Source organism: Trachinotus anak, unplaced genomic scaffold (genome assembly GCF_046630095.1).
Source record: "Trachinotus anak isolate AG129_WGS33_773 ecotype Australia unplaced genomic scaffold, CSIRO_AGI_Tana_v1 ptg000016l, whole genome shotgun sequence".
NCBI classification, from domain to species: Eukaryota; Metazoa; Chordata; class Actinopteri; order Carangiformes; family Carangidae; genus Trachinotus; species Trachinotus anak.
In genome coordinates this window covers 17,697,858-17,725,386 of record NW_027273867.1, presented here as the reverse complement: position 1 = coordinate 17,725,386, position 27,529 = coordinate 17,697,858, and the positions used below count along the sequence as shown (strand labels likewise).

General features: G+C 40.0%; 1 protein-coding gene across 2 annotated transcripts; it reads right to left on the bottom strand.

Moving 5' to 3' along the window:
- Positions 1-181: 181 nt before the first annotated feature.
- Positions 182-6,495, bottom strand: LOC139634218 (homocysteine-responsive endoplasmic reticulum-resident ubiquitin-like domain member 2 protein). Of its 2 annotated transcripts, XM_071500536.1 has the most exons (9): positions 6,379-6,495; positions 5,709-6,020; positions 4,681-4,758; positions 3,751-3,864; positions 3,444-3,574; positions 2,387-2,500; positions 1,921-2,208; positions 1,036-1,150; positions 182-550 (listed from the first exon to the last, which is right to left on the bottom strand). In XM_071500536.1, the coding sequence occupies exons 2-9, from the start codon at positions 5,853-5,855 to the stop codon at positions 383-385; spliced, it is 1,155 nt and encodes a 384-aa protein (XP_071356637.1). In that variant the 5' UTR covers positions 5,856-6,020; positions 6,379-6,495; the 3' UTR covers positions 182-382. The 2 variants fall into 2 exon arrangements, with proteins under 2 accessions (XP_071356637.1, XP_071356638.1); XM_071500537.1 differs by lacking the exon at positions 6,379-6,495 and having other exon boundaries at positions 230-550; positions 3,751-3,861; positions 5,709-5,998.
- Between the last annotated feature and the right edge of the window lie 21,034 nt (positions 6,496-27,529).

Genomic DNA, 27,529 nt, shown 5'->3' with positions numbered 1-27,529 from the left:
TATATATATATATGATAGAAACAATGCATTAGCAGACAATATTGTTATTATTTTCACTATGTTTACAAGGCATCACTAGCAATCCTTGTTTATACAAGTTCAACTAAGGTTCTTTTCATTTGACAGTTCAAAATGTTTGTCCTTGTGCAGACAAACAAGAAAGGTCAATATAAAGTGACCATTTTTTCTCTTTTCACGTTAAATCAGTCTTTCGTGTCTTCGGCTCAAAGTCTAAGATATGGGGTAAAGTAGACTACTGGGAAACTATAACACTGCATTGCAACAGAAAAACTGTTTCCCTAAGCGGGCAGGATATTAGTCCTCATCTTAAAGAAAGAATGTGCTCCTGTGGAAAACTGTGGTGGCTCGTGGTGCTCGTGGTTCAGTTAGCAGCGTTTGGCGGCCCCTCTGGGATGAGTGACATGAAGAAGGTTATGATGAATGACCACGTGGAGGACAGGAAGCCCGTTTGGGGGGCGCTGTTCGGATCTTCTGCTCCTTCCTCTCCACTTTCCCCGTCATCGTCCGAGCCGTCGTCCATCGCTCCTTCCTATACAAGGTGAAGTCAAGTGATAAGAACACGAGATATGCTCGACACTACAGTAACACAGTGTCTCTCGAGTATCATGTGTTTGACATATTTGACTGTGAAATTAGATATCCACTAAGCTAACAGCAGCAATAGCTCCCTAGTGCAAGGTCACTTTCATTATGTGAGCAGTTCAGACTCATCATATGCAGATAAGGTATTTCAAAAGGAGTCAAAGTTTCACTGTAAGCTAAAATGTGATGAAACTTTAGTTTTGTCTTTGCCACTTTTATTCTCAGCTATATTTACAACCAATTAATTCTCGCCATCTCATCTGAAGCTGATTTCCACTTTTTGAATCCATCTGCTGAACTATTCTCTGAAAATCATTGAATCATCTGGACACTGGCACTTCAGTGAAAACATTACACCGTTACAGATAAAAATCACATCGGCCCTGTGGTAATGATCTAAGTAAAGCTGAGATGGATGAGAAAGGTAGTGACCATTTCTTGTAAGTCATGGTTTGGTAGCTCTCCCTCTAAATCGTCCTGATTGGCTCTGTCTTCAGGGAGCTGGAGTTCGTTCTCCAGGTTGAAAGGAAACCAGCCAGCCTGGTGCCTGCAGACAGAAACAACCAAATCAAACTTTCAGTTCTTAAGTTCCCTGTGACAAAACTGAATTATGCTTATAAGTGAAATAGAATAGAAAACATATAACCTGCATTTTGGTATATATTACTTTAAATGATTGTTATTCTATAAAGATGATAAAAAATTTATAATGTAAAAGTATTTAACTTCTGCTGATTGACAAACCAATTTATCAACAAAACAAAGAAGAACTACTCACTAGTTAGTTTAATGCAACACTACTAAGGGCCTTCAATGCAGCACAGCTAAGATTTTATGTTGGGTAAAACAGACAAAGTCTACTGAAGAAAAAGAAAATATTCAACTATTGTGGAGCCATTTTTCAAAAATAAATGGTGTCAGGAGGCTATTGTTAAGAATTTCGATGTGAGATGAAATTGAGGTTCAAACACTACAGTTCGTTTTTTTGTCAAGGTTTTAGTTTAATGTGTGAAAAACTCCTGAAAAACACCTGTAAAAGCTTTTAGACAATCTTGTGACCTTAACAATATTGAGGCAGGATGGCCCATCGCACCAATGCAATAACTCTAGGATCAATGAATAAAAAAATAAAATAAAAACTATATTACACAAAACGTCATGTTTTATCAACTGTTTTGATGTCGTTTCATTAGGGAAGAGCCTCTCTATCGTTTTGGAGGTGGAAGGCAATTTAAAAAAATAGCCCCAGATGACAACTCGATATGCAGCAGCACAGCTCTGGTTGACATACACAGGTAAAGTAAAAGCATCACTCACAGGTAAAGCACCAGCATGGCCATCATCACCATGACAAAGCGACTGAAGGAGGAGTAGAAGTAGACTATACTGAGTAAGATCGCAGCACGTGAAAATGTGTACACCCAGTCCAGCCAGTCCCAGTTCAGCTCGTCCTCGTTCAGGATCTCCCCTCCCTGGGCATTCATTTGGACCTCTGCGTTTCCACGGTGATCTGCTTGAGGCCGCTGGCTCAGAGGATCACGCTGGCTAGACTGAGTTGAGGGCTGGTCAGGCCTGAGGTGCTGAGAGGAGGCAGCCAGTAAGTAACTGGAAGAAACGAGAAACAAACAGGATGTGAGCAGAGCTTGGGGGGGGGGGCAGGCACACTGTTTATTATGCCTCAATGCTGCTGACAGCCATGGAGGCATGATAGTTTGTGTTGTTCTTTGAACAATATTCTCAAACATTCACCATACACAGGAAACAGAAACATGAAGGGACTCACTAGTGCATGTAGTATTGTCGGGCGTACAGCTGCTGCCACCACATTAGTGACATGGGGCTGTAATAAACAGGCATGTTTGTGGGAGGAGCTGACTGCGGAGGGTACTGATTCCAGCTGGAAAAAGAGACAGTGCGTTACAGTTACATTTGACCTGCCAGATGAATGTAGGTAGAAGATTTGTTAAGGATGCGTTAGCAGTGGCTACAGCATTAAGGAACAGCCTAATTAATTTTCCAAGATAAAAGCTTAATAATATCTTAATGTTGGTCTTTATGGATGATCCTTGACAGACTTTAGACTAACTAAACTAAACTAAACTAAACCAATTAATTCAAGCCAGTATCAGCTCTGCATTGTATTGTGTTTCTGCTTGTGAGACACTCAGTATTCCATAAGCACCTATTTTAAAAGATACAGACCAACTCAGATCTTTACCATTTACATGATTTCATTTCATGTCAACCACATCAACTGATGTTAAAATCATCAAATTGCATCTAATTTCTCCATAGAACTGGAGAACACAATATTGGTAGAAAAACCTTCCAGTACTGTTAATATTTTGACAACTGTTTTCCCATTTAAGCCTGGATTAATAACCACTGTGAGCATGAGGGACACTAGCCCACTCCTCAGAAACAATCAGCTTTGATCAATCAACTCTTTCACACAGCACAGCGAGAGATCTCATTCTCAGTGTCTGGCACAGGAGATGATACATTTCTCTCTCAGCATGTTTTAACTCATGCTGCAGCTGCAGCTGCAGCCTTTATGTTAATCTGATGGTATTCAGTTCAGGCGTGCCATGTTGAAAGAGATATGGAAATGTTACTTAGTCCAATGTAGTAAAACTGCCGTCATGACTTTTACATGAAAGTGAGCGAGGTGCTTATTTAGACATTATTCACAGTCACGTTTCCAGAATGAGGTGTATATTTGATAAATAATCTATACTGTAGGTCTGGAATGATGGCTTAAAGATTTATTTTCTCTAAAGTCATCACTTTCTGTAGTTTACTAAAATAACACCAATATTTTCACCAGTCCAGAGGCTCACCTGTGCATTAACTGTGAATACATCTGGTGGTAAGGGAAGGCTCCAGCTCGCTGTCTGAGTCCATCACTGCTCTCTGCTGTAGATGACTGCAGTTGATGACCAGTGGAAGGGCTATTTGAGTTTGTAAGGAGCTACAACCAGAAAAATAAATTCTGAATATTCATAATGGTTCAATGAAAAATAAAGGCAAGCAATGTTCTTCAAATCCTCAGGGAGGTGCACATTACGGCAGGTAGCTGGATGATGAAAGGAAATGTGGTGATGATGAAATGAATAGAGAGGTGTGACGAGTGCGTGGTTGACCCACCATGGGACTGGCCAAGTTCTCCTGAGGCTTGTTATGACGTCTGCCGGGAGGCTTTGGGGAGCTGGGAGGGGTTCGTGAGGCGCACACAAGATGGAGCATGTGGTACTCATCCTGCTGTAGAAGCCAGTAAAGCTCATTATTACACCCTGTCTAAGTATTGCATGTTCAAAGACAAAAACTCAACTTCAACTTCTGACCTTTAAGGGTGAACACTGTGTCACATAACCAACACAGAACTCTTCAAACACTCACTTTTAGCCATTATGTTTTACATTTATATCTGCATAACACTGGTAAACTCAATACAGATAAATACCTCCAAACTACAGGAAAACCTGAGTTCCTTCTTGAAAATGAATTGCTGTGATATTAATATTGCTGCCGTACAAAACATGCAGCAAATAGAGATATTTCTCTGGGCTTTTCCTGAGCTGTTACAGTGTCACAATAGTAATTTCACTGATGTCTGTATGCAACATTATAGTGTTAAATAAAGTTGAATGATAACTGTTAGGTGCATGATCCAAATAAAGATAAATTAGAACCATCAAAACACTAACATATGGAGGGATTCATCCATAATATCCCAAAATTGGCAGTGCAGACAGAAACTTCCACAAGTGGTAAAGAGTATGGACTTTCAAACAAAGTATGGGTCTTCCACACTGAACTCTGAAAACTATTCCTTTATGATTCTCATTTTGTATACCAGAGCAGCAAAGAGCCTTCCCCAAAAACTGCTGCCACAAAGTTGGAAGCACACTATTGACTAAAATAGAAGTGTAACATTAAGATCTTCTATCTTAACTGAAACTGAGGCACCTGTCTCAAACCATGAGAGACACACAGGTGTCCACATAAATATGGCCATATAGTGCATGCAGCTGAAGCTTGAAGCAAACTGGGCCTACAACAACAGAGAGAACCTACCTTTCTGAGCACATCTTTTAAGGTAAAATGGTCCAATAGCAGCTTCCCAGAATACACGAGCCTCTGGTCTTTGGAGCTCTAAAAAGTTTTATATGATAACAGGGTCAGGGGAGGGAATCTGTGTATTAGGAACAATGTCATAAATGTGGAAATTAGTTTTTCTCTTTTAAAGATTTTTGTTTAATGTTGACAAGAATACAACAACAAGCAAGAAAACGCCAAACACGGTAATGTAGGTCACAACATCAAAAGGCAGAGATTTTATGAGTGAGTAATGAGGATAAGATCGTAGTAACCTCAACTGGGATAAGTGGGTCTTAACAGTGGATTAAACTGGCAGGACAACAAGGTCAGAGTGTCTCCTCTTAAGGCCTACGTTCACTGTATGGCCCTTTAGGAGTTTAAATTGCATATTTCAAATCCTGGCCACATGCAACTGAGGACCTTTTATTCTGGGTTCAGGTTGCCTCATCTTAAAATTTGCCACAGTTAATGTATGTTAAATTACACTGACATACGTACAGCCCTTACAGAGATTACTATACAGCTTTACAGGGGAACAGTTTGTCTGTGTGCGTTTACGACGATTACATCAGAACAAGCACTGAGTGGAAAGGAAAGGGAGCAAAGTCAGATTAGCCACACAATATAACAGGAATCTAAATGCCTTCCTTTCACTGTGACGTCAAATCTACAGACTGCGAGGCTCTTTCAGCTACTGTGACCCAACTTCTTTTACTTCAGAGAGCAGATAAAGGTTAACGGTGTGCGTCACTTTTATGATTATTCAACAGCAATGTGAATTACAGCGGAAGTTGAGCAGAATTCAAACAGCAAGAAAAGTTCAGCCAGGAAATGCAGGCTGTGTAAATGCTGCCTGACACAAAGTAAGTTTAAAAAACACCAGCCAAGTACATTTCTTTCACATCCACACGGGTTCTAGACAAGACAATTCTTCTTTGTGATTCAATATGGGCGATCAGCCAGAAGAAGCAGCCACATCCAGTGGATCAGAGTGAAATACTCACCGGTTTACTTGGGTATACATCAGACAGGTGTGCTTTGAGTTTCTCCACAGTCCAGTTCTGGTAACAGTTGATGGTCTGGTCATCGTATTTCTGGTTGGGAGCCCTGATGACAAGGATAACAGGACCGTCCACAACAGCTTGATCCATGACTCAAAACCATTTGTCTTCAATGGGAAAAGGAGGAAGATCTACACTGCCCTGTCTAGGTACTGGCTCCAGTCCTCTTCATATTTCTCTGGTGGGTTCCTGCCACCATCAGAGCAAAGCTTGAATGTTATCTGCAATGTTGTACAGACGGCACACAGCTGGAAACTGAAGACAGAAGGAAAACATCGGGTTAGCCTGAGCCCAATAACACATTAGTGTGATAAATGACCGACAAGTGATGTGTGCTACAACCAAATAAGCAGAAACATGGCATTAGATATAACCTTACAAGACTAAATGCTTACTAAACCGTTACTTCTCTGATTCCGTATGTACTAGCTAACCCTAACATTTAACAGCTGGCTAAGCTAACGTTAGCTTCAGCAGGTTTTCTGCTCCTAATGTTAGTCAAGCAAGCAGGAAAAAGTTGATAGCTAGCACACTGACCGAGCTAAATTAAAACAGGCTAGTCTTATTTATCTGTATGTCTAAAACGGAGTCGTGACAGACCGGGTTTACTTGCCTTGTTTACCCCAGTGGCCGAAATATTTCCCACTTGTAACTCTGAGCCTTGGCTGAACCTGGGTGTTGGACTTCTTCGTTGGATTTTGTCTGGTTGTCGACATCCAATATTATGTTGTTGTTTTTTTTACCGCCACCTACTGGGGGAAAGTGTTACAACAGAGACGAGGTTAAAAACCAGTGTGGAGCATAAATAGGCCTACATAAAAAAAAGAAACCATTAATTGAATACACAGAAAAAAATCCAGGTGAACTGCAGAATTTCAGATTTGCAGATTTGCAGAATTTCAGATTCACATACTGAATAAAGATATACAATATATATATTAAAAACAAAATATAGCGTGTAGTTTGAGAATGTTTGGATTGCAATAAGAACAGTGCAAAAATGGCAGTAAGTTTATTATGTGGACAGTATGTGGAGATGGTAGCGGAGCAAGGTGTTCACCTGTCTGTCACCAGGGATGGTCTCCTTCTTTGTGACAGTGGAGCTGAATGAATCTGTTCGGAAAATGATGGTCCTGGGTTTGCAAATGAGTTTCCTCAGAAAGTAGATACTCCTCATGCCATTCTTGTGCACAGCGCCAGTACTGGTCTTCTATTCCTATCTCAAATGTCTGCTGATCAAGTGGATAGCCAAATTTTTCCAGTGCTCCACATCTCCTACCTCCTCACCTATCATGATATTTGATTTGATTTGGTCCCAGTCTCCTCCTAAAGTCCACCACTGTCTCTTTGGTCTTGTCCACCTTTAGGAGCAGATGACTCCTGCTGTTCCACTCCACAATGTTAGGCACCACTTCCCGGTATTCAAACTCCTGCACATCTCTAATGCAACCCACCACTGCAGAGTCATCAGAGAACTTCTGCAGGTGGATTCAGAGTTATATTGGAAATCAGAGGTGTACAGAGTGAGGAGAAATGGAAACAGCACTGTCCCCTGTGGCACTCCTGTGTCACTAACCACCACATCAGACAGGGAGATCCCCAGCCGAACAAACTGACAAAAACCCAACATGATAACCTTCACAAAGGTAGGATTTACTGCAGGTTTCTATTGTTTTTTGTTTTTTTTAATAAACTGGCAATTGAGTTCATACCCATCATCCTAATCAGGTCTACAGGCTGTGAGAGCTACACAGGATGTGACTTGCTTCTTACTGGTCAGAACAGAATGAGCACTTACAACTAAATAAATAAATGCATTTTTAAATTACTGTTATCTATTTGTATGAATGAAGCTTTAGTGGGATCTGTAATGTGCCATGATTTGGCAAGGCCTATTGCAGTTGAATGGATTTAATTTGACTGCCCTCTCCTGGTGACACAGCGTAACACCCTGCCTCGCTCAAGTGTTGTGTCTGATTTCATGACATGGACCAAAGGTTGGCATCCTTGAGCAGATTTCTCAGCATTTCTCTTAATTTGCTGTATCCAAATTTTAACTCATACTCACCACTGAGGATTAGTCAAGACCAGGACTGCTGAAGAATGTGACTCCTCATTAGAGGAAAAAAAAAAAAACTTGAAATGAAAAACATTATCAAGTCCATAAAATGACATCAAAGTCACCTGTAAATGATAGAAATAGCACTAGGATTAAATGCTATTTAAGCTTGACAAATCCAGCACAACCCTGATTTACCAGTTATCCTGATGCAATCTCTTTTGACACCTTCAAATAACAGCAAAGATGGACCATCCACTGACGCTGTTTCAGGCCACTGCTGTTGTTGCTCCGAAAATGTCATCAACTGACCAGGTTATGTAAACATGAATACATAATTTATTAAAGCAGAGAAGTGATAAAAATTTGATTTGTCAATAGGGAAAGTGTGAGTTCTTATGATAATGACATACCTTAAGAATACAATAAACATAAAGTGAAAATCAGTAGAAAATTATTAGAATCCTGAATCAATTGGGAAGTTGATGCAGGTCTGAAATGCCTGCATTAATAGCTTTTTAAAAGTATGTTCACATCCTGAGAGGTGCTGTACAAAATGGACAAAGTATATGACTTCATCATCAAAACAAAAATTAAGTAAAACCCAAACCCAAACACAATCACAACCCAATCAAGTCAGTCATCACCTAAAAGTGTTTGACACAGTTCACCCCAACTAGAAAAGCAAAGAAAAAACAAATGAAATGATCAGTACGCCCATCATGACCTTCATCGAAAATCTGAGAATTAATGTGTTCTTTCCGCTCTGAAAATGGGTTACCCTACTTCCGCATGACTCATACAACTCAAGAGACCTTGCAGGCTCTTGTATAGCAGAAAAGTTTCAGGGCAACCTTGTCCACAAAAACATCACATTATTCATCCCGCTGTAAAGTACTTGTCCTGCTGCTGCTTGTGTGTGTACTACATCACAGTTTATCCACGTTCTTAGGGGGACAATAAAGTTTAATAGTTTTGATTGCAAACACGATTATTAAACCACAGGAAACTGCACCATTATATCAACAATGTGAGCTTCCCTGTCTGCAGAGAGGCTCAGTTTCACATACAATAATTTAATGTCTTTGAGTAGCAGATCGCTTCTTGACCCAGATTTCCTGCTATTGCTCCAATTTCCTTGCACTGGCAAACACATGCTGAGAGGATGAATTGAAAAAATTGCCACTAGATGTGAATGTGAATGTGGTCTTCTGTCTACGTGTAGGCTATCAGTGCTGTGATTGACTGACCTTTCCAGTGCATACTCTGCCTCTTGCTTTGATCAGCTCAAGCCTTAAAAAATGACCATGAAGCAGGTAAAAATGATGGATGGATTTCGTGAACCATTATATTTTTGCTTTTATTGTCTGCATTCTCTAAAAGTTTGCTTTGCAAATAAATATTTCATGCAAACTCTTCATATATTTCTCAACCATATATGGAATTCCTGCAATAAAAACTCCTCCCACAAGGACGAAGAAGCACTTTCAATGTAATCTCTACTATGTTTATCTCACTATGTGAACACCTTTGATAACTCACTCTCTCTCCGAGGATGCGCCATGTAGACAAGGTGACAGTACACCAGTGGTCCTCCTTTAATGGCACCACATTATCCAGCGTGTTTCATTTCCCTCTCCCCGTTTGTATATCCGTCTCTTACCCTACTTCACAAAGACCTGTTTTTCACTCCATGCCTCAATTTAGCAGGAGGTGATATTGTAATATGGTACACTTCCGACCTGTTGCCATTGTTTGTGAGATTTCAAAAATGGAGGTGGTTGAAAAGAGGTCAGCATTAACCCAATTTCTGATGTCATTTTCCATCCCCATAGAAAATTATATTTCAGCTTTTTAAATATAGTAGGTATCAAGTAGTTAACTTGCATCATTTGATTCACTGGTGAGCTACGAGGAGTGTTTTTTTGGGGATGTTTTAAAAGATTTTTTTCCCACTTATTGATTGCGTCTCTGTTCCTGCTGTTGCCATTGCGTTTATGCTCTGTCTGCGTTTTGCTGCAGCCACACCGTTGTTTCTGGATTTTTTATAAAACTTGAATTGGACTAAGATGGGTTTTATGCAAAGCATGAGTAAAGATTTTTTTTTTTCTGTGTTGCGCAGTTGAAAGGAATGTAAAACAACATTATTCATGGCCATTTTTAGTGTTTATCATTTTGTTCTTGGTGTCTACTGAAATATATTTATATGCTCCAATGTTCCAAAAAGAAAACGTTTTGTTAGAAGTCAGGGTTTTATAAGGCCCTGTTATAAGGTCAGTTTAAGGACAACTATATGTTCTGCCTATGTTTTGCTTTTTCCCACTAATAAACGGTTGTGGTTAAAACAATGGCGTCGGTTCTATTTTATGAGGTAAAGCCAGAGTCTGATTTTTAACAAGAAGATGATCGAGCAGCGAAACAAGCGTATCCCCTGTCAGCAGCCAAAGGAGGAAATGTGGAGTGTGCCGGAAGGAAGTGCTCAACCATCCACAGTGGACTTCACTGTTTTGCTAGTAAATGTGAATTAATTAGACTTTTGTACTACTGAAAGATGAACTGACTCATAAACTGTGGATTTAATCTGAAAAGGAGCCATAGCATGTCAAAACTGACAAAGTTTAAGCATTTATTATGTCTTTGTGCATGTTGCTATGCTGCTGGGCGCTAACATCATCAGGCTGCCGGCGGCAGTGAACCTGGTTCTCCCTCAGATGACATGAAGTGAGAAGTGTTTCCATCTTCAGAAATAACCATTGCAAAATCTTGCTGAACTGTGCACCAGGTTTGAGGCAGTCCACCTTGAAGTGCAAGCTCTCAGTAAAATGTTTGAAACAGGGAAATATGGTATATAAAAAAAAGTGCTTTCCAGCCATGTGGTTCTTTGCGGTTTTCCTATTGGCAGAACATATTTGTCCAGGCAGTTTTGGACAAGGTGTCTTGCTGCATGTTGTGCTGCATGGAGAGTGTCCATCTTGCAGGTGGGAGGCACTGAGGGACATATTGACTTCAGTGGGTCTAGGACAATGGGTTCATTTTATTGTGTGTTATATGTGAATCAAGTGATGACATAGTGCTTATAAATGCTAAAGGGGGGTGTTAAAGTGTTACTAAAGCATTCAGTATCTCCCATCAGATTTTGGATTATAATGATCATTTTTAGCATGCCAAGCAAAATGGAGGTTCTATCTTTACACGTTTTCTCGAACAGGCCTGGAATTACACATGAAAGCTCCTGGCGTCCGTCTTTTTCTTTCATTTCTTCATCCAGTAAAATGTCAGCCTGCTCTCACAACCCTCAGAGAGCATCCTGTGGCCTATGCTGGTGCAGAAGCATGGCACTTTATAGAGGTTACCCCATATGTCATGCCACTCTTTTTAAAGGGGGCTTCCTTCTGCATGGAGGAGAATGCGATATAAAAAAAAAAAATGCTATGAAATTCAGAAGTGAATTTTTCTCAGGGGTAAGTAACTGGACAGCTCCTGAGAAAGAAATTAATATCGTGAGTGACAGGTTTTTCTGGCTGGATTGTGCTTCGTTATACATATTATAAGAAAAGCAAAGGAAACAGGCTCATGTGTATAATATACAAAGCTGGGATCATGTGCTCTTTTTTGCAATACAAGAAGTAAGTCGTTTGTATAAAAACTTCAAAAGCTACAAGTTTAACATTAAAAATGAAAAGATTACAATACCAAAAACATGGATGTTTATTGCTTTCGTAATATTGGTCCTTTGACAGTGCTGTGAGTTTGCCTTTTGTATTGTACTGAACCGATTTAGAGGCGCTTGTGCCCCCTCTGTTCCTAATGAGTGCCTACATTAATGACTCACACGTGTGAAAAGGTCACTGGCTGGAGGAGGTTTTAATTGCACAGTAACGGCAGGAAATGTAACATTTTCATTTTGAGGTCAGAGTACAATTTGGTTTTCATTGTGCGTTAACTTGTATCCATACAATAGAGATCTATCTATCATTCTAACTATTGATCTAGCTATCTATCATTCTATCTATCTATCTATCTATCTATCTATCTATCTATCTATCTATCTATCTATCTATCTATCATTCTATCGTTCTAGCCATCTAGCTATCTAGCTGTCATATTGTACCATATTTTATCTGTTTCTTTGCCAAAATAGCCTTCCACTCATGAATGTGAGTGAGCATGTACAGGTTGTGTTTGATTGATATTTCTCTGACATTATTGCACTTCATCACCTTCATATGGAGTCTGGTGGCCAGATTAGACTGAGACTGTTGCTCCATAAAAAATCACCTCATAGTTTTTGTCTAAGCAGCTTAATGACCCCTATTTGTTGTTTATTGTAAAGCAGGATCTAGCAGTCAGGTGACCCAACATCAGTCGTTTCAACAGCGGTCCCAGAATGACATGTTGATCTGGAAGTTGACATTGGATGGATAGGTCACCAAAACATTGAATTTTACTGTAACAAGGCAAAGCACCATTCATTTCCTGTTTCAAACTGTTTCTTTTAACCATGGCCACAATCATTTTATAACTTTAACCATGTTTTTTTATTGTAATCATGATGATAAAAGGGCTCTAACCTTAACAAAGTGATTATTCCAACCCAAACCGTGATCTGACCATGAAAGCTGTCTTGTTAGCGCTGCTATTTCAGAGAATGCTCCTGTGGGTAGTATCCAAGAAGAGACCTGTTGAACTTCACATGATTCCCTCTAAGTGCCCCAGTAAGTCTAGGTACATAAATAGAGGATTCATTTTATTTTTCAATTTTGCACCAGTCATTTTGGAGTTTTGAAACAATATTTAGACCTTCATGTTGGAAAGTAAAATGTTCTGAAAATACATAGTGAGGTCAGATGAACTGGCTAAAGGTAAAAGAAAGCTTTATTACATTAAAACATATTGAATTTATTACATCACTGTTGAGCACAACATAAAACATTAATGACAATGTTTATTTTTTGATATCATACATGGTCCCTTACAAATAAATGCAAAAAAGGGAAGTTAAAGACATCTGCAAAATGCTCAGTGAAGATTAGGCCCTGCTCTTGCCCCTTGTTTCACAGCATTTCTACTTTCTAGATTTCAGGTATTCTACCTGTACTTATGATCTCAGTGCAGAGAGCTCATTCCATAAAAGATTTAACAAGTAAGCAAGAGAGTGTGCTTACGCAGAAACCTGCACTGCCAGTCTTAAGGTCAGACATCTCAGCCATCATTTGGCAGATGATGTACTGTATGGCAGAGATCTCTTCTGTCAATGTCGTAAACGATACGCTCAGGGTAACTGGCTCGTACGTCACTTTCATACAAGTTCAATTGATGACAAGGTCTGTCTGTTCAGTGATTTCTGTTCACAGCTCACCTCTGGCGTAGGTATAAAAAGAGTACATGGAGACTTACAATGATGCCATTAGGGTGCTACTGTGTGTGCAAGGATTTATAGTGCTGATCTTGTAAGCTGAAATGTGTTTGTAAATTTTATGAGTGGGTGATGCTGGCAAGTTTAACTTAGTGTCAATATGTTTAAATGTATTGTTCATTTTATCGATTGAGATTCATGCTACGCAGTTATTGCTCAGTATTTGAAATCAAATTGAAATGAATAAAACACTGACAAATCCTTTGGCGATAACTGGGATGCTTTCAATGAAAGTTGTGTTGTTGTTTTCTTGACATTTGCCCTTCGTAATATAGTTTGTCACAACAAACAAAAAAAAAGCAATTATCTTTTGGTCAATGCTGTTAGTTTGTGTCTCCGTCTGTACTGTGCTGAATAGATTCTGAAGCCCCTGTGCCCCCTCAGTTTACAGTAATTCATGATGGGTGCCTACAATTAGTGAGTCACTGGTGTGGAAAAAGTCACAGGCTGATGACAGGGAAGGAGTAAGCGTGCATGTCTGAACTCTGGGTTCGACTGTGTTAAAGGCCATGTCAAGTTTGTTTAATCCAATGGTTCACAAAATAGGGTGCGGGGGCATTGAGCCACCATAATTATGTCATTGTTAGAAGCAGAAGTCCTTCACTGTTTGGGGCCATTAACACAATATTCTGCAGCCTGAACGATTCACTGCATCATTCAACATGGTCTTTACACATGTACTCTGTGGTGTAGTCGTCTGTGTGCTGTGTCTATACTTAGAGTGGTGTACCTGTAAACATGCATGAACATCATTAACAGCACAATCATGACACAACCATTCATGTAAATGATATAATATACAAGCTATTTCATGCATTTTGTCAATGATGTAAAACATTTCAACTCACAGACTAGAAGGAAGAGATTTGTTTGACTTTAAAGTACTTTCGCTGCAGTTTCAACAATTATCATAAAACATCCAGTATCACATTACAAGCAGAGTTATGAGTCATACTCTCACACCTTTCCACAAACCTGTTGCTTACACTGGGTGGCAGTATGCATTCATTTTTCTACCAAAAACCATGAGGCTAATTAACTTGTGAGGAGCAGTATTCCTATATTTCCTGCACCTAAAGCTCCAATCTGATTATTATAATGTAAAACATATTCCCCTGCTTACAACATTTGTATGCATTCATGATACTTCTTAGAGGACCATGTCATGTAACGCTGAGTTAGTGGGAAAAAAAATTTTGTAACAAGGAATTCTTGTGCACTCTGCACCGTGCAAGAGGCAGTACTGCATTTATATTTACATGCATGCGTGCATGAACCTTAATGTGAGTCTAGAGAACAGATGCATCCCGTTTTATTTCAAAAGAAAGATACATATGTATATATACTGTATATTGCTCAGTCTTGAATGGATGCTTCTGTAACGCTGACTGTATTTACTGGATCTCTGACAGTTGGCTTAGATCCACTCTGCAGCCTGCTTGTACTCAGTCCCAGTGTTTAAACTCTTAAAATGATGCTTATTACTTTGTAAAATGAAATTTAAAGACTGATCTCAGGAATTCATCTTGTGTCAATAGCCAAGTATATCGAAGTAAAAACTTTTCCTTTTGAGCCACGTGACCGTCTTACGTACATACGCCTAGCCAGTCTAAAAGACAGCAGTCCCCATGGAAACAGGTTTCCTATCTGCAGGAGCTCCATAAACAGATTTCCTGATAAAGAAGAGGGAGGGGAGGGAGAAAAAGAGAGGGAGAGAGGACACTACTCAAAATCTGAGTTCTGCAAAAACCCATGTCATCTGTATGCAGTAAATATGGCATCTGAACATGTATTGGCAGTTCATGCAGGTCATTTGCTCTGGTCATACCTGGCTGTGTGTCACCAAGTGCTTATGACTCACCTGTTACCTTGACGCAACTGTGTCTGACTGTGTTCTGTTAGTGCTCACACCATCTGCCTTACGTTTGCCTTACCTTGTGCACCGGCATGAGAGAGCGAATGAACGAAAGCAGCCATCAAACAATGAGAGTGACTCAACCCTTCCTTCATATGTAAGTGCTCTCCGCCTGCAGGAAGGAAAGATGTACAAATTAGGCAAGGTCAATTGCATGCTATTTGGCTTAAGGCTTCCCTCCCAACCAATGTTGAAAATGGCTGTGATAACTAAAGAAGATAGGAGGGTAAATTACCCGTGAAGTTTCATTCACATTAATGGAATTTGTCGCCAGTATCATCTCATGGTGGGTTGTTGGGTTGCGTCACAGGCATCACCCCATCAATCCCCAAACCTGTGGGTCTGTGTAACACCATCTTGTGTTAGTTTTTATTTCGGGCGAATTCCTAATTGTCGCGTACAAACCATGAATAGCGTACTCAGCAGACACTGGGCATACACTGTTCAGGCAGGAACATTTTGGCAGAGGCATTGTGATCAAAAATGGTTCCCAACGTGGGTAAATTATTAGTTGTACCAACTAAAAATAGTTCCTGGAATACGCTCCCAAGCATTTAAAGATAATCACTGGTGATGTGCAACCAGTGGCTCATTTTCAAGGCATATATTTATAGGCCGTATTTATAGGACAAAATGGAGCCCGCAATTTAAAAAAAGAACTTCTTACATCACAAGATGTTTTTTTTTTTAGCAAAATAAAGCACATAGTAGGTGTCTTATTCAAATTCAGCAAGTAAAGAGGAAGCACAGATTACTATCTTTTTATGTAACCCCAATATAAGAGAACTCAGATTGAGAAAAGATTTTCCATCTTTTGCTTACAAAATAAAAAAAATGAAGCGAAATTATTAGTTTGAGCTGTTTTTGTCCTTCAAACAGATAAAATAATTCATCCATTGTTTTGTGTTTCACAAAAGCTGAAAAGCTGTTTACAATTAGTTCAAAATTCTGCTGCACAATCTCTAGGACTACACAGCGTCCCTGTGTTATCCTGGTGCTCTTCTAATTACTTTAAAGTCCTTCTTTATGCAACTGGGCCCCAACATGAATAAGTTCCTGATCCCATTCAGGTCCACTAAGCCTCCAAGCTTCCTAGTTGTGCCCCACTTAAAGTTCAAGGCTTGTTGTGACCAAGCTTTTGCCGTCCTGACTCACAGGCTTTGTTAACAGGTCAACAAGTAAGTAAATCCCATTGAGTTTTTCAAAGCGGCAGCACCTCCAGGATCAAACCCATTTACTGATGCAGTTTAGTTGTATATAAATGTATACAATATAAATATAAATGGCAGTTCCTTTTCCTCTTACTCTGTATTTATTCATATTTTCATCATCTTTTGCTTTTTAACATACTTTTGGTAACTGTGCAGCCCCTTGCCTAATTATCGGTGATGGATTGACACACTTTTATGGATATTAACTGGGAAGACATTTGACAGCTCAGCCCACTAAAGTACAATAGATGTTCTGTTTTATTTGATGCCACCTTTGTTTCACCACCCACCGTAGAAAACCCACAGCAGAACTCTGATTTTGACAAACTTAATAATGGCATGTGACTTACTTAAGATTCATTTTGAGAGCAAATCATAAAGTAACTAACTTTTGAAAAACCTCGACTAGTTCTGATTTGCCGTTAGTCTACACTGCCTGTCATACTCGCAAGTTCTATCAAGGCACACCCCCTCATGTGGACATTTACTTGGTTAATACATTTTCAGAAGATGTGAATACAAGGCTAGTTTTACACAGAAAGTTTTGGAAAAAGAGTGATAGAGGTTATTTAAGGGCCGCTTTTCCTTCTCACTTGATTTGTATACATACTCTACTTTTTTTCAACATGACTTTGTTCCTCAGTTGAGGGGCAATTTGTCTGTTCTAGTTCTCTTGTGGTGCAATCTTGGCAAATCAGGGTCTCTGACTCTAATCATGGCCACTAACATGGCCAATGTAAAATAGCTTTTCCCCTCCAGCCCTCATTAGTCTGCAGCAGGCAGAACATGTCAGCACTCAGACATCATAACAGCTCCTCAGGCACCTGTGGCAGACCTGCCAGCTTGGTTAGCAACAAGAAAATATATTATCATCAAAATTATTACACAGGAAGCAAATGAATATGGATCATAAACACGCATAATTCAATTCTGGAGTACTACTGTCTCTGCCTCAACCACATTTTCCATTGATTCAATTCAAATTCAAATTTGATTTACAACTTTTAAACAAAACACTGGGTAACTGGTGATAGAATATGTAGAAGTATAAAAAGGTTCTTGTATAATCTTGTTATGTGTCAGATCACATCCCATTCATGTTACCCCCCTCCTACAGTTTAATTTAATGAATAATAATAGATATGTTTACTGTCATCCCACTGAAAGGCAAAAATAAAGGTTAAATTAAGCAATATGTGCGTCGGTAGTGTCCTCCTCCTTTCCACAACCCAAGAAACAAAACATGAATGGAGGCACAGACTCAGACATGTCAGCTCTGTCAATGGATTGACTACTCATTCAGAAAAAAAAAAAACCCTGCCGCGTATACCAACTGTTGAAAATGGACTGTGTCTATCATTTTATTGTCAATCAACATTGAGATGGGTGCAAAGCCTCTGCAATAAGCAAGTGAAGGGGAAAACTGCACTTAAGTGAAAGTGCTGTGCAATGCTCAAAGTGTGTTGTATTGAACAAGTTAGCACTCAAGGACAAGTTTCCATAGTTACAAGTTCATCAACATGCAGGAGACGTATAGTCAAACTCCACTTGAGATGTGAGAGAGGGGACAAGCAGGTTGAATTGATGCACTCTGCAGAGTCACAAATGGTACCATTAAGTTCAATTAGCAGGCATTCATCCGATAACTTCAGGCTGTTGTATGAATAGTTTGTCCTAATGGTCTTTTAAACCACACAAGACAACTGTGTGTCTTCTATCTGAAAGTTAACTGCATGCTGCACAACTGACATACCTGTACCTTAATGTCTTCGGGGGGAGGGAGGACTTGGGGACTTAGTTGAACTTGCACAAACTGTTTTTTCGGGCCACTTGGTGACAACAGAAACAAGTTGTGAACACAACATGAACATATCCTCACTGTTTAAGTTGAGGTGACTTGTCAGCAAGTCGTTCTGCTCTCTGGTTCAGTTTTTGATCTCTAACAGCTCCTGAGGGAAATATCTCTCTTTAGCTGATAAATGCTCCACTATGTTCACGAACTAGTAGCTAACTGTGTCTGTGTGTTGTGTGTTGCTGCGCAGGTATTGTGCAGTGGGTTTTTAGGACGTATTTGCAGATTATGGCCGCCTGCCTAGTTCTTCAACTTGTCTTGTTGTTACATTACATATTCTAAATGCAAAGTCAGGGTCAGAACCTGCAAGGACAGCATTTCAAAAGAGGAGGTGGCATTTCTGTCAGTTGTCATAGGGAAAACCTCTAATGACTTTGCACCGCTTGACCTTGACATGCTCCTTTAACCTCTCGTCTCTGCAGTCATTTCAGACAGTGCAGCCCTCTGCAGTGCCCTACTGTGCCTGCTTTCCTCTCAGGTCTAGGCAGGGAGTATGAGCCACCTGACAACAGCCACTAGAGCTTGTCAGTATCACAGCGATGTATTCAGCTCCATTCTCTCGCCTCTCCTCAAGGGCAGCCAACTTCCTGTTGCTGGGTTACACTAATTGCAGCATTAGTATTCTGTATTGAGCTGCTGCCGGAAGCTGAGGCTCCACCAGACACCGATGGCCACTGCAAGCCATTGTAATTACAACACCACAGAGACTCACCGTACCCTTTTTCCTGAGTTTCTCAAACCCATGCAGCTTCTGTTTTGAATGCATTCGTTTTGCTTTTCCCACTTGTTATCCTGACCTTTCAGTTAAAGAGGGACACGGGTCCTATTTCCTATTCCCCCCTTTGCACCACATCTATTCAGAAGCTGTGCCGTTTGATGCAGGACATCCTGTTGATTCTCAGTCATAAAAACCATTGCTGCAAAACTGATGTTTGCACTGTGCCGTCAACCAAGGAAATATTCACTTAGACTGAATGGGAGTTAAGTGTGCAGGGGGCAAAGTGTGTATGATACAGCTGTGCTACACACTCTGCCACAGCTATATCATAGCACACACTGCAACATGACATCAGGTACAGTTTCAAATTAAGAGTATTATCAACAGTGCCATTCTGCCTCTGTGCATTGCTGTTGTATGTTATGTTAAATGTTCATTTGAATGTCCTGCTGCCCTCACAGTTCACACTCCTCTCGTCAAATTAATTCAATTCATTCCGAGAAAAGGCGTCACCACAGCAACACAGCGATCACAAGCTAAGGGTTCCTCCATATGTCGGGCTCAGTTTCCGTGACAACATGTTTGATGGTGAAGTTCCAGCACAGAGGAGCTCCCTGCATCTAAATGAATATTCAGAAAAATAAAAGAGCAATCACCTTACGTATGAGAGAACATTATTCTGAACATGGTGTCTGCTTCCGGCAGTGAACTGCTGTGTCAAACACAGCATGCATGTGCTTATTCAAGGTGTATGTTTGTATGCACATGCATGTGTTAGTAAGAGGGTGGAGACGGTCATACAAAATATCAGAGTTGTCGGTGTTCTCTCAGTGACGCAGACGATCTTTTGATGCCTGCGTTTGTCCCTGACCTGGCCAGGATTTGTCATTCTTAGAGAGAGGTATTAATAACACACAAACAAATTGAGATTTTTTGCAGCACTTTTTTTTTTTTAAACTTCCTGTTCAACAGGTCCACAGGATATATGTCATATAAAAGTATCTTGCAGTAAAAACTTGGCAGTGCTCCAGTTTTCCTAATTTCGCTTGCAGACCATGATTCTGTCATCCTGCATGAATGAAAAGCAAAGAAAGCTTCACTAATCCAGCATAGCATGGATTTCATGTTCCCGCTGTTCATCTGCCTTTCTGCCTCACCAAGCGTACAGTTTTTTTCAGGTAGATGTGCGTCATTAGACCTGTGTGAGGCTAATCTCCCTGCAGCAACATCTTCGCTGCTCTCAGGTGAAGTCACCAGGTTCTTATGACTAAGTCTTATGCTTCTGCATCCCAATGTGAATGAGAGACCTTCAGAGTGACTTGAAACATTTATACGTGAAGTGCATTTATTTTGATAAATGATCATTTGTGGGTATCAATAAATTGTAATAAAACAGAGGGGGATTAATGATCTCATTTACAGCTGGAGACAACAGCAATAAACAAAGAGAAAAATAATGCTAGATTACATACAGGGTCTTTAATGTTGGGAGCAGCATTTGTGTGGCATGTTTAAACTGTGCAATCACTTAAAGTGCCTGGCAAACCCATTCACAGCAATCTCTTACAACCAGCTCCTCAAGCATTTCTGTGCTAGAAGTGATCTCTTACTGCAAAAACATGCCCTGATTTGTGAAGCTGTCAAAGCAACTTAGCAGCGAAGTAAAATCAATGTAAAAAAAAACAAAAACGCATGAAACATGTGTCATGCTTGTGAAACAAAGTCTGAACCCAACTGAAGACTTATGTAACATTTTAAAGTAAGTGTGGGGCTGTGGACAGTAAGCAAAATGAATGTTTATGATGGAAATAGACTAGAGGGTTAATGCAACAAATGGAGCTTCTCTTAAAAGCTTGGAGTGCTGAGGCTCCTGGTTTATTACCTACCAACGAGGTTATGTTTTCACCCATGTGTCTGTTTGAATTTGAATTTTTTTTTCTTTTTACCTCTTAAGTTTGGTGTATATTATTTGACATTTGCCTTGGCAGACATCTGCACTCTCTGAGTGCCTGTCTAGTTTATCTATGAAATTTATTGCACCATAACATATGAAATTAGATTGGCTACAGAGACTTCTGCAATATATAGTCAGGTCATGTAATATATATTAAAGCTGCACTAATCAATATTTTTTATATATTTGTCACAATCAAATGACCTGGAATTTTGATAGTCGATACCAATACCACTGAAATTCCATGATTCTCAATCCCAAATGTGAGCAAAAAACAGAAAACAACAGAGGCTGCTGCCCCCACAGTGTGCTAACACACATGCACATGTAGCCGGTGTGCAAGCAGTAGTTTAAACTGAGTAACCAGGTAACAAACCCATGGCGTCACAATATTCATTTAAAATGTCGGCGCTGTGACTGTAGCCTGCTAATGTTGTGGGCACCCAGCTCACGTTATGAGCTGTCGCCACGTTAGACTAAACAAGCTAACGTTGGCGTTTGTAATTGTTGCGTGTGGAGCGTTGTTACAACAGATGCCAGCTGTCACAATTCACAAACACTAGCGGAAACATTTCAGGACGTGAACATGTTGACAACATGTTGTCATTGTAAAGTTAACAACTGAAACTCGCTCGCCCTGAATTCTGTGTCCAGATCTGGATGTCTGTCTTTGAGCTGCTTAAGTTAAGGTGTTTCCTCCTGTGGCCCCATTTACACACTGGCTTTTGGTTGTCTATAACGTGTCCCTGATGATCTGCCTCAAATGCAAAATGATGAAGCCACAGATAATTATCACCCAGCTCTGCAGTTTCTCTGGGCTCGTGGGTGCATTGTAGCATCTTTCAGCTCATAGTTTTGGTTTTTGCCGCCTGAAACTTTGCTATTTTGGTGAACTCTGAGTGCTTTCATCAAACCAGCCACGGCACGCAGCTGTTTTTAGCAATAAAAGCTCTTATAAACCCAATGCATGCCACCCGCCCAGCATCGAACAGCAGACAGGCACAGTTAGCGACTAGCTGGTGAACATAATGGATCATTTAGCAGCTGAAAGCGCCACAAATTTCCCTCAGCAAACAGTGGAGAGCAAAGCATAGATAAAAGGAAAGTGGATTTCATCAGGTCAACAGAAACATGACTCAAAAATAAATGCTGATATCGCTGCATGTCCTCTGGATGTGTACATTGGCAACTGTTTGCTAACACAATAGCTAAAAAAAAACAAAACTACTTGCTTCCCTGAGAACATATCCCACTCAATATACCAGTGCTTTCAAGTCTCTAAAGAATGACAACAAATTACTCTGTCTTTTCTTAATTAAGTTCATTGTGTATGTCTCAATGGGGTTTAAAGGTCTGTAACAGCTTGGGCCGAGCTCTGAAAAGAAAACCTCAGTGTTGAAGGAAGAAGAGAAAAGGGAGATACCTCAGGCAAAGGCTACTCAAAGAGAGAGCCTTGCCCCATAGTGGCTGCAGGAAGGAGAATAGAGGTGCAGGATTCTGGGCCATCCAATACTAAGAGAACCCTAATAAAATAAAGCCAAGAATCAGGTCCAGTGAATTTAACCCAGTGCATGAGGACCAGTTAAGTGAAACTTCTTTCTTTAGGTGCACATTGTTTTTCAGGAAACTACTTATCTCCCATTTAGGTTATCATTAAAACTGAACTTTCCATTCTGGCTTTTAGTCACCATTAACTGTTTTACTGCATAATGTACCTGAATTACTTCAGCTGCTGAATTTGAAGAAGAGACGGAAGATGACTACACCGAGTGCACTGACATACCCGCTCATCCCAGTGACTTGACACAGAGACTAAAGTTCCTTGATTCTCACGTGTCATTTGTTGCCCTTTGCAATGGTGCCATTCCATTAACTAATTAATGTTAAAATCCATCTCTTGGCCCAAGCATTATGATCATTACACAACACAACACAACATGTACACACCCTTGTCCTCTGGACAATCCCTCCATCATCTGGCCAGACACACTCACTGTGTTAACGCCATTTTCTTTTGTCAGATCTTTGAAAGACAGTACAACTCAATCAGAAGTTTACTGCAAAGATGATGGTACTCGGCGGAACTGCATGTAGAAGACATTTAGAGGTGAAAGAGCAGCACTCTGGGTTTTATCCGAATATTAAAATTATATTTATTGTATCCCCTTGAGTACACGTCTGATGCATTTACCTGGATAGTAAAAGGTATACTTATTCTGAAAATGACACCTTATTATTTTCTTTTGTACACATTTGACTCTTGCAGTGCTGCCTTTGATATCAGTTAAATTGATGTGCAGACAAGTGGTAGAAACAAAATCAAACCAAATCACAGACGTAGACCAAACAGGATCCTTCGCTTTTGATCCACAGTTCCCACAGAATCTTAAGGCAGTTTTATCGACATCATGTTCGTTGATCACCTTTTGGTGTACATTTCACACCGTATCTGAATCACTCTGGCATTTGAGACTTCATTAAATCCTCACTTTCACTGTGTTTCACTGTCTTTGTCCCTCACTCTTTGTCTCTTTTCACCATCAGTGTTCAGTGACGTCTGTTTCAGCTCAGTCTGTTGGAGTGCTGTCATTGTGTTCAATAACTGCAATCAGCCCACTCACTTTGCTCTATGTGTGTGATTGTGCATGAGTGCTCAGTTAATTTGTGTCTGACTAGGAATGAATGGGATCTGTGAGAAATTGTTGAGGCTAGCCATTTTTTTTTTTTTTATTATTATTATTATTTATTTATTTATTTTTTTACTCCAGTGACGTCAATGACATTTTGAGGGAGGCAGCAACTACAGAAAATTAACACCTACAGCAATCACTTACTTGGAAGTACCAGCTCACCAAGGCAATTAGAATGAAGTATTGAGTGCTCAGACCAGACCTGTAGAAAAAATAAATTCTTTTCATTCACTGTAATTGTCAGAAGGCTTTTCCGGACATCAACACTTTTAGCGACTTTCTCTCTGTTGGATTTGCCGATGGCAAAAAGGATTTCCTGTCTGCAAAGTAACACTCTGCAGACATTCGGTCATGCAGAGTTATGACACAAAGAGAGCATATAACCCTTTTTTTGTCAAGATCATCATGACCTGTGCACTGAACTATTTGGGATATATACATGCTTCTTTTGGTCAAATGCATTTAATAGCAAACATGGATTGTGGATCTCTGAGTGAGTCTTGGCAGAAATGAATTTAATTGCACCGCTAAGCTCAATTCAACTGTATAAGATATGTCCAACGCACCCTTTACAAGACGGTGATCATTTCAGTGACTCCCGTGGCAAAAGCACAGTAAACGCTCCTTGAGTAGCTACAATAGAGAAGCAACTGGTGTGCTTACAGTGCAGCCAAACAAAGTCATGTTTCAGTAAATTTGTTGATCTGGTGATTTCTTCAAACACAAAGTCTAAGTGGATGGAGACGTTGTCAAAGGTCAGAAACAAGGCGGTTCAAAACAGGTAAGCAAATCCAGTAAAAAGCAGGAAGGAATCCAGAGTGCAGGAACTCTGGTAAAAACACGCAAGCAAGTGGAACCAAGATCTAAAAACAGTGAGAACAGGAAGAGACAAACTGACTAATGACCAAAGGCACTGTAGGTCGTGACCAGGATGCTGATGCTTGGGGAACAGGTGGGGAGAGATCAGCTGGCTGCAGGGCTGATTGCAGAAGTGGGAACAGGTGGGTGGATGGGCAGAGCAGACATGACAATAGGAAGGTCTGAGGAGGTCAGGCCTTTATTTGGATGTCAACTACACACCTGTACGATTTTGTGAGAGCATCTTGTACGGTTTCACACTGTCGCGGTGACAAAATGTGTCCACAGACAGACAGACATATAATCAGCCTCTGTGGTAGTTCCCTCTACAGCAGGTATCTCCAGGACCACAGTCTGCCATGATGACGCACACAAAGTCTCAGAAGGTGAAAACAATACCAGCAACGCCCGGTAACAAGTCAGCTCATGACTCCCTTTATAATTGAAATACAGTCATATAAAAAGGTCATCCTCCCTTTGCATCATCTTCATACCTCAGACCCACAGGGAAAATTACATTCATACAGACATTTTTCCAGAAATGGCACATGAGGATAAGGGTACCAGCAAGTACATGTAGTAGTTCCTTGAATAAAACATTATTGTGCTTATAAAAGTTTGTGGATTGGCAGACCTTTTCTCTGAAGTGCATTTATCACCTAAAAGATGTGTCATCTTTCATCATTTTCAACTTAGAACTATTCTGACATGTGATGCAGTTGCTGAAAAGCGAGAGCCTTGGGCATCAGAAGAAATTAATGCTCTATAGAGACTCATTGGTTTCTTCTTTAAATCTTTTTTGAACACCAGTAGCTCAGGGCAATCACAGAAACCAACATTTTTTTTTTACTTCGGTGTGTATTCACTTTGAAGTCTGATTTTTTTTTAAAGGAATAAGTGTAGCTAAGGTTAATAGATTTCAGACACAGATGGCAGAGGAATTCTCTGGGGTGATAGGAGCATGACGTTCAGATCTCCACAGCGGAAGTGACCATTAGAGGTCGAGCAGAGCTGCTCAGTCAAAGCACAGTATCAGCCACTTCCTGTCTGTTACACAAACAGGCAGGTGAAGGGAGATCAAGGGAGTCTGTTCAGAGAATTGTAAAGTAACATAATGGGCTGCTGAATCCCTTGAACCACAAGTAGCAAGCTTTAACCTGTCCGTTTTGTGCAGACAGTATGGCCCTGAGCTATTTCACCCACTGTGCAGCTTTAGTATTTAACCCATTGGAAATTGAACGCCTTCATTCATATCTTTTTGGTGGGGATGTCTGCTTCTATGAACCCACACAGAGATATTATTGACAGATATTGTTTTCATCTTTTTATCTGTTCCTTTTTTCCTCTCAGAGATAATTTGCCACTGCAGATGTATTTAATGCTCATTATTTCTTCATGGAATTAAACATTATGAATATGTTTATTGCTTTGTTACAATATAAAGTTAAGGGTTCATACAAATCTATGAAAAAGTTTTCATGAAAAATAAGGGGCTAACCAAAATCACTATAGCATACAGCATTTTCAGGCAATAAACTTGAGAAAATTTTGAGAAAATGTCTAAAAAAAACATCAAAGAAAAATCACTCCAATTAGAATTCATTTAAAAATTAGGCAATGATCTGCACAATAATGACCCAACAAAATGAATAAGATGCAGCAGAAACCTGAAAATAGCTAATGTTGCCGTGGGGCTTTACTCTGTGTGGTCTAAGCTGTGCTGAAAGAATATCAAGAAAGGCTAATACAGAAAGTAACGCCACCTTTATAATGTCATGTTATATGGCATTTGGAAAAGACAAATGACTCAGTGCAATAAAGCTCAATTATTTATTTAGTTGAGCTTGGCAACAGATTGTAATTGCTATTTCCTAGAAATGTCCTGAAATAAATACTACCACTTTTAATAACCTGGTATCATAAGAATAAATTGACAGCTTATTGTGAGGACATCTCCTGGCTAATTTAAAGTTGTACTCCCCATTTGGCTTAGTTCATTTAAATTCTCCTTCCACTCTATGTCAGAGCCTGAAGCCAGTCATTATCACAACAAGCAGTGCAGAGCACGGGCATGCAATGACTTTTACAAATAGGCAAGCAAGGCCCCTCTCCACCCTGCACCCCACCTCGCCCCGCGCATGAACCACCATCTCAATGTGCGATTCAAGTGTCCACTTCACCAGCTGCACTCCTCCCTGGCTGAAGACGTGTTAGGATTATTCCTTTGAGCTGACGGTAAACATATCAAATTTGCAGCATGGAGGAAAATTATAGAAAAAAAATAATTCATATGGTAATCTCCAAAATAATTAATGACATTGACTGACAATGACACACTCCGGTGACAATACGGAAACCTGTATTTTCCCGCCTTAATATGTTGCCTCAGACAGAGCCCTACACTTTGATTAACAGAAAAGAAATTAAAAAATATTAAAATGATTTTAAAAAATAAATAAGTAGAACAGAATTAAAGGTTTGGGTAATATATCACATGCTATTGATAATAATCCACAAAACATCTTAACATCCTAGTCATCACAAATGTTGATGGTGATTAGTAAGACATCTTGCACGGATTTGAAATGAAGAATAATTGATGAGTAATTTGCTTGTTTACTTGTTACTGAGACAGTATGAGATTGTTCTCATTGATGTCTAGTTTTATCTTCAAAGGTCCCATATAGCATAATTTTTTTTATTATAAAGCAGGTCTAGCTTCTATATTAATACTCTGAGAGTATCAAAGCACTCAGTCCACAGAGAAATGCACACAGCCCGTAACTGAACTGAAGAAACTGAGCCTTAAAACGAGCCGCCAGGACCTCTGTAACTTTGTGATGTCACAACAAAGCAATTACCACCCCCCCGCCCAGGCCTTCCCTATCTGGACCAACCATCCAACTTTGCAGAATTTGGTCTCTTTGGGATATTTACCTGAAATCTGCGATATTTTTGTTCAATCACCAGCCAATCAGAAGAGAGGTTTTGAGCCTCAGTGACCTGTAGTTGCTAGAGCTCCAGAGAGAAACCTGAGACAGGAGATGTGAAAGTTTTTGGTAAAAAAATAACACAAGTTTAAAACCACAAG

Coding starts and splice junctions, on each gene's coding strand:
- LOC139634218 (XM_071500536.1), bottom strand. CDS start 5,855: ATGGATCAAGCTGTTGTGGACGGTCCTGTTATCCTTGTCATCAGGGCT. Junction 4,759..5,708: donor ATGTATACCCAAGTAAACCG/GTGAGTATTTCA, acceptor AAAACTTTTTAG/AGCTCCAAAGACCAGAGGCT. Junction 2,501..3,443: donor TATTCACAGTTAATGCACAG/GTGAGCCTCTGG, acceptor CTCTTTTTCCAG/CTGGAATCAGTACCCTCCGC.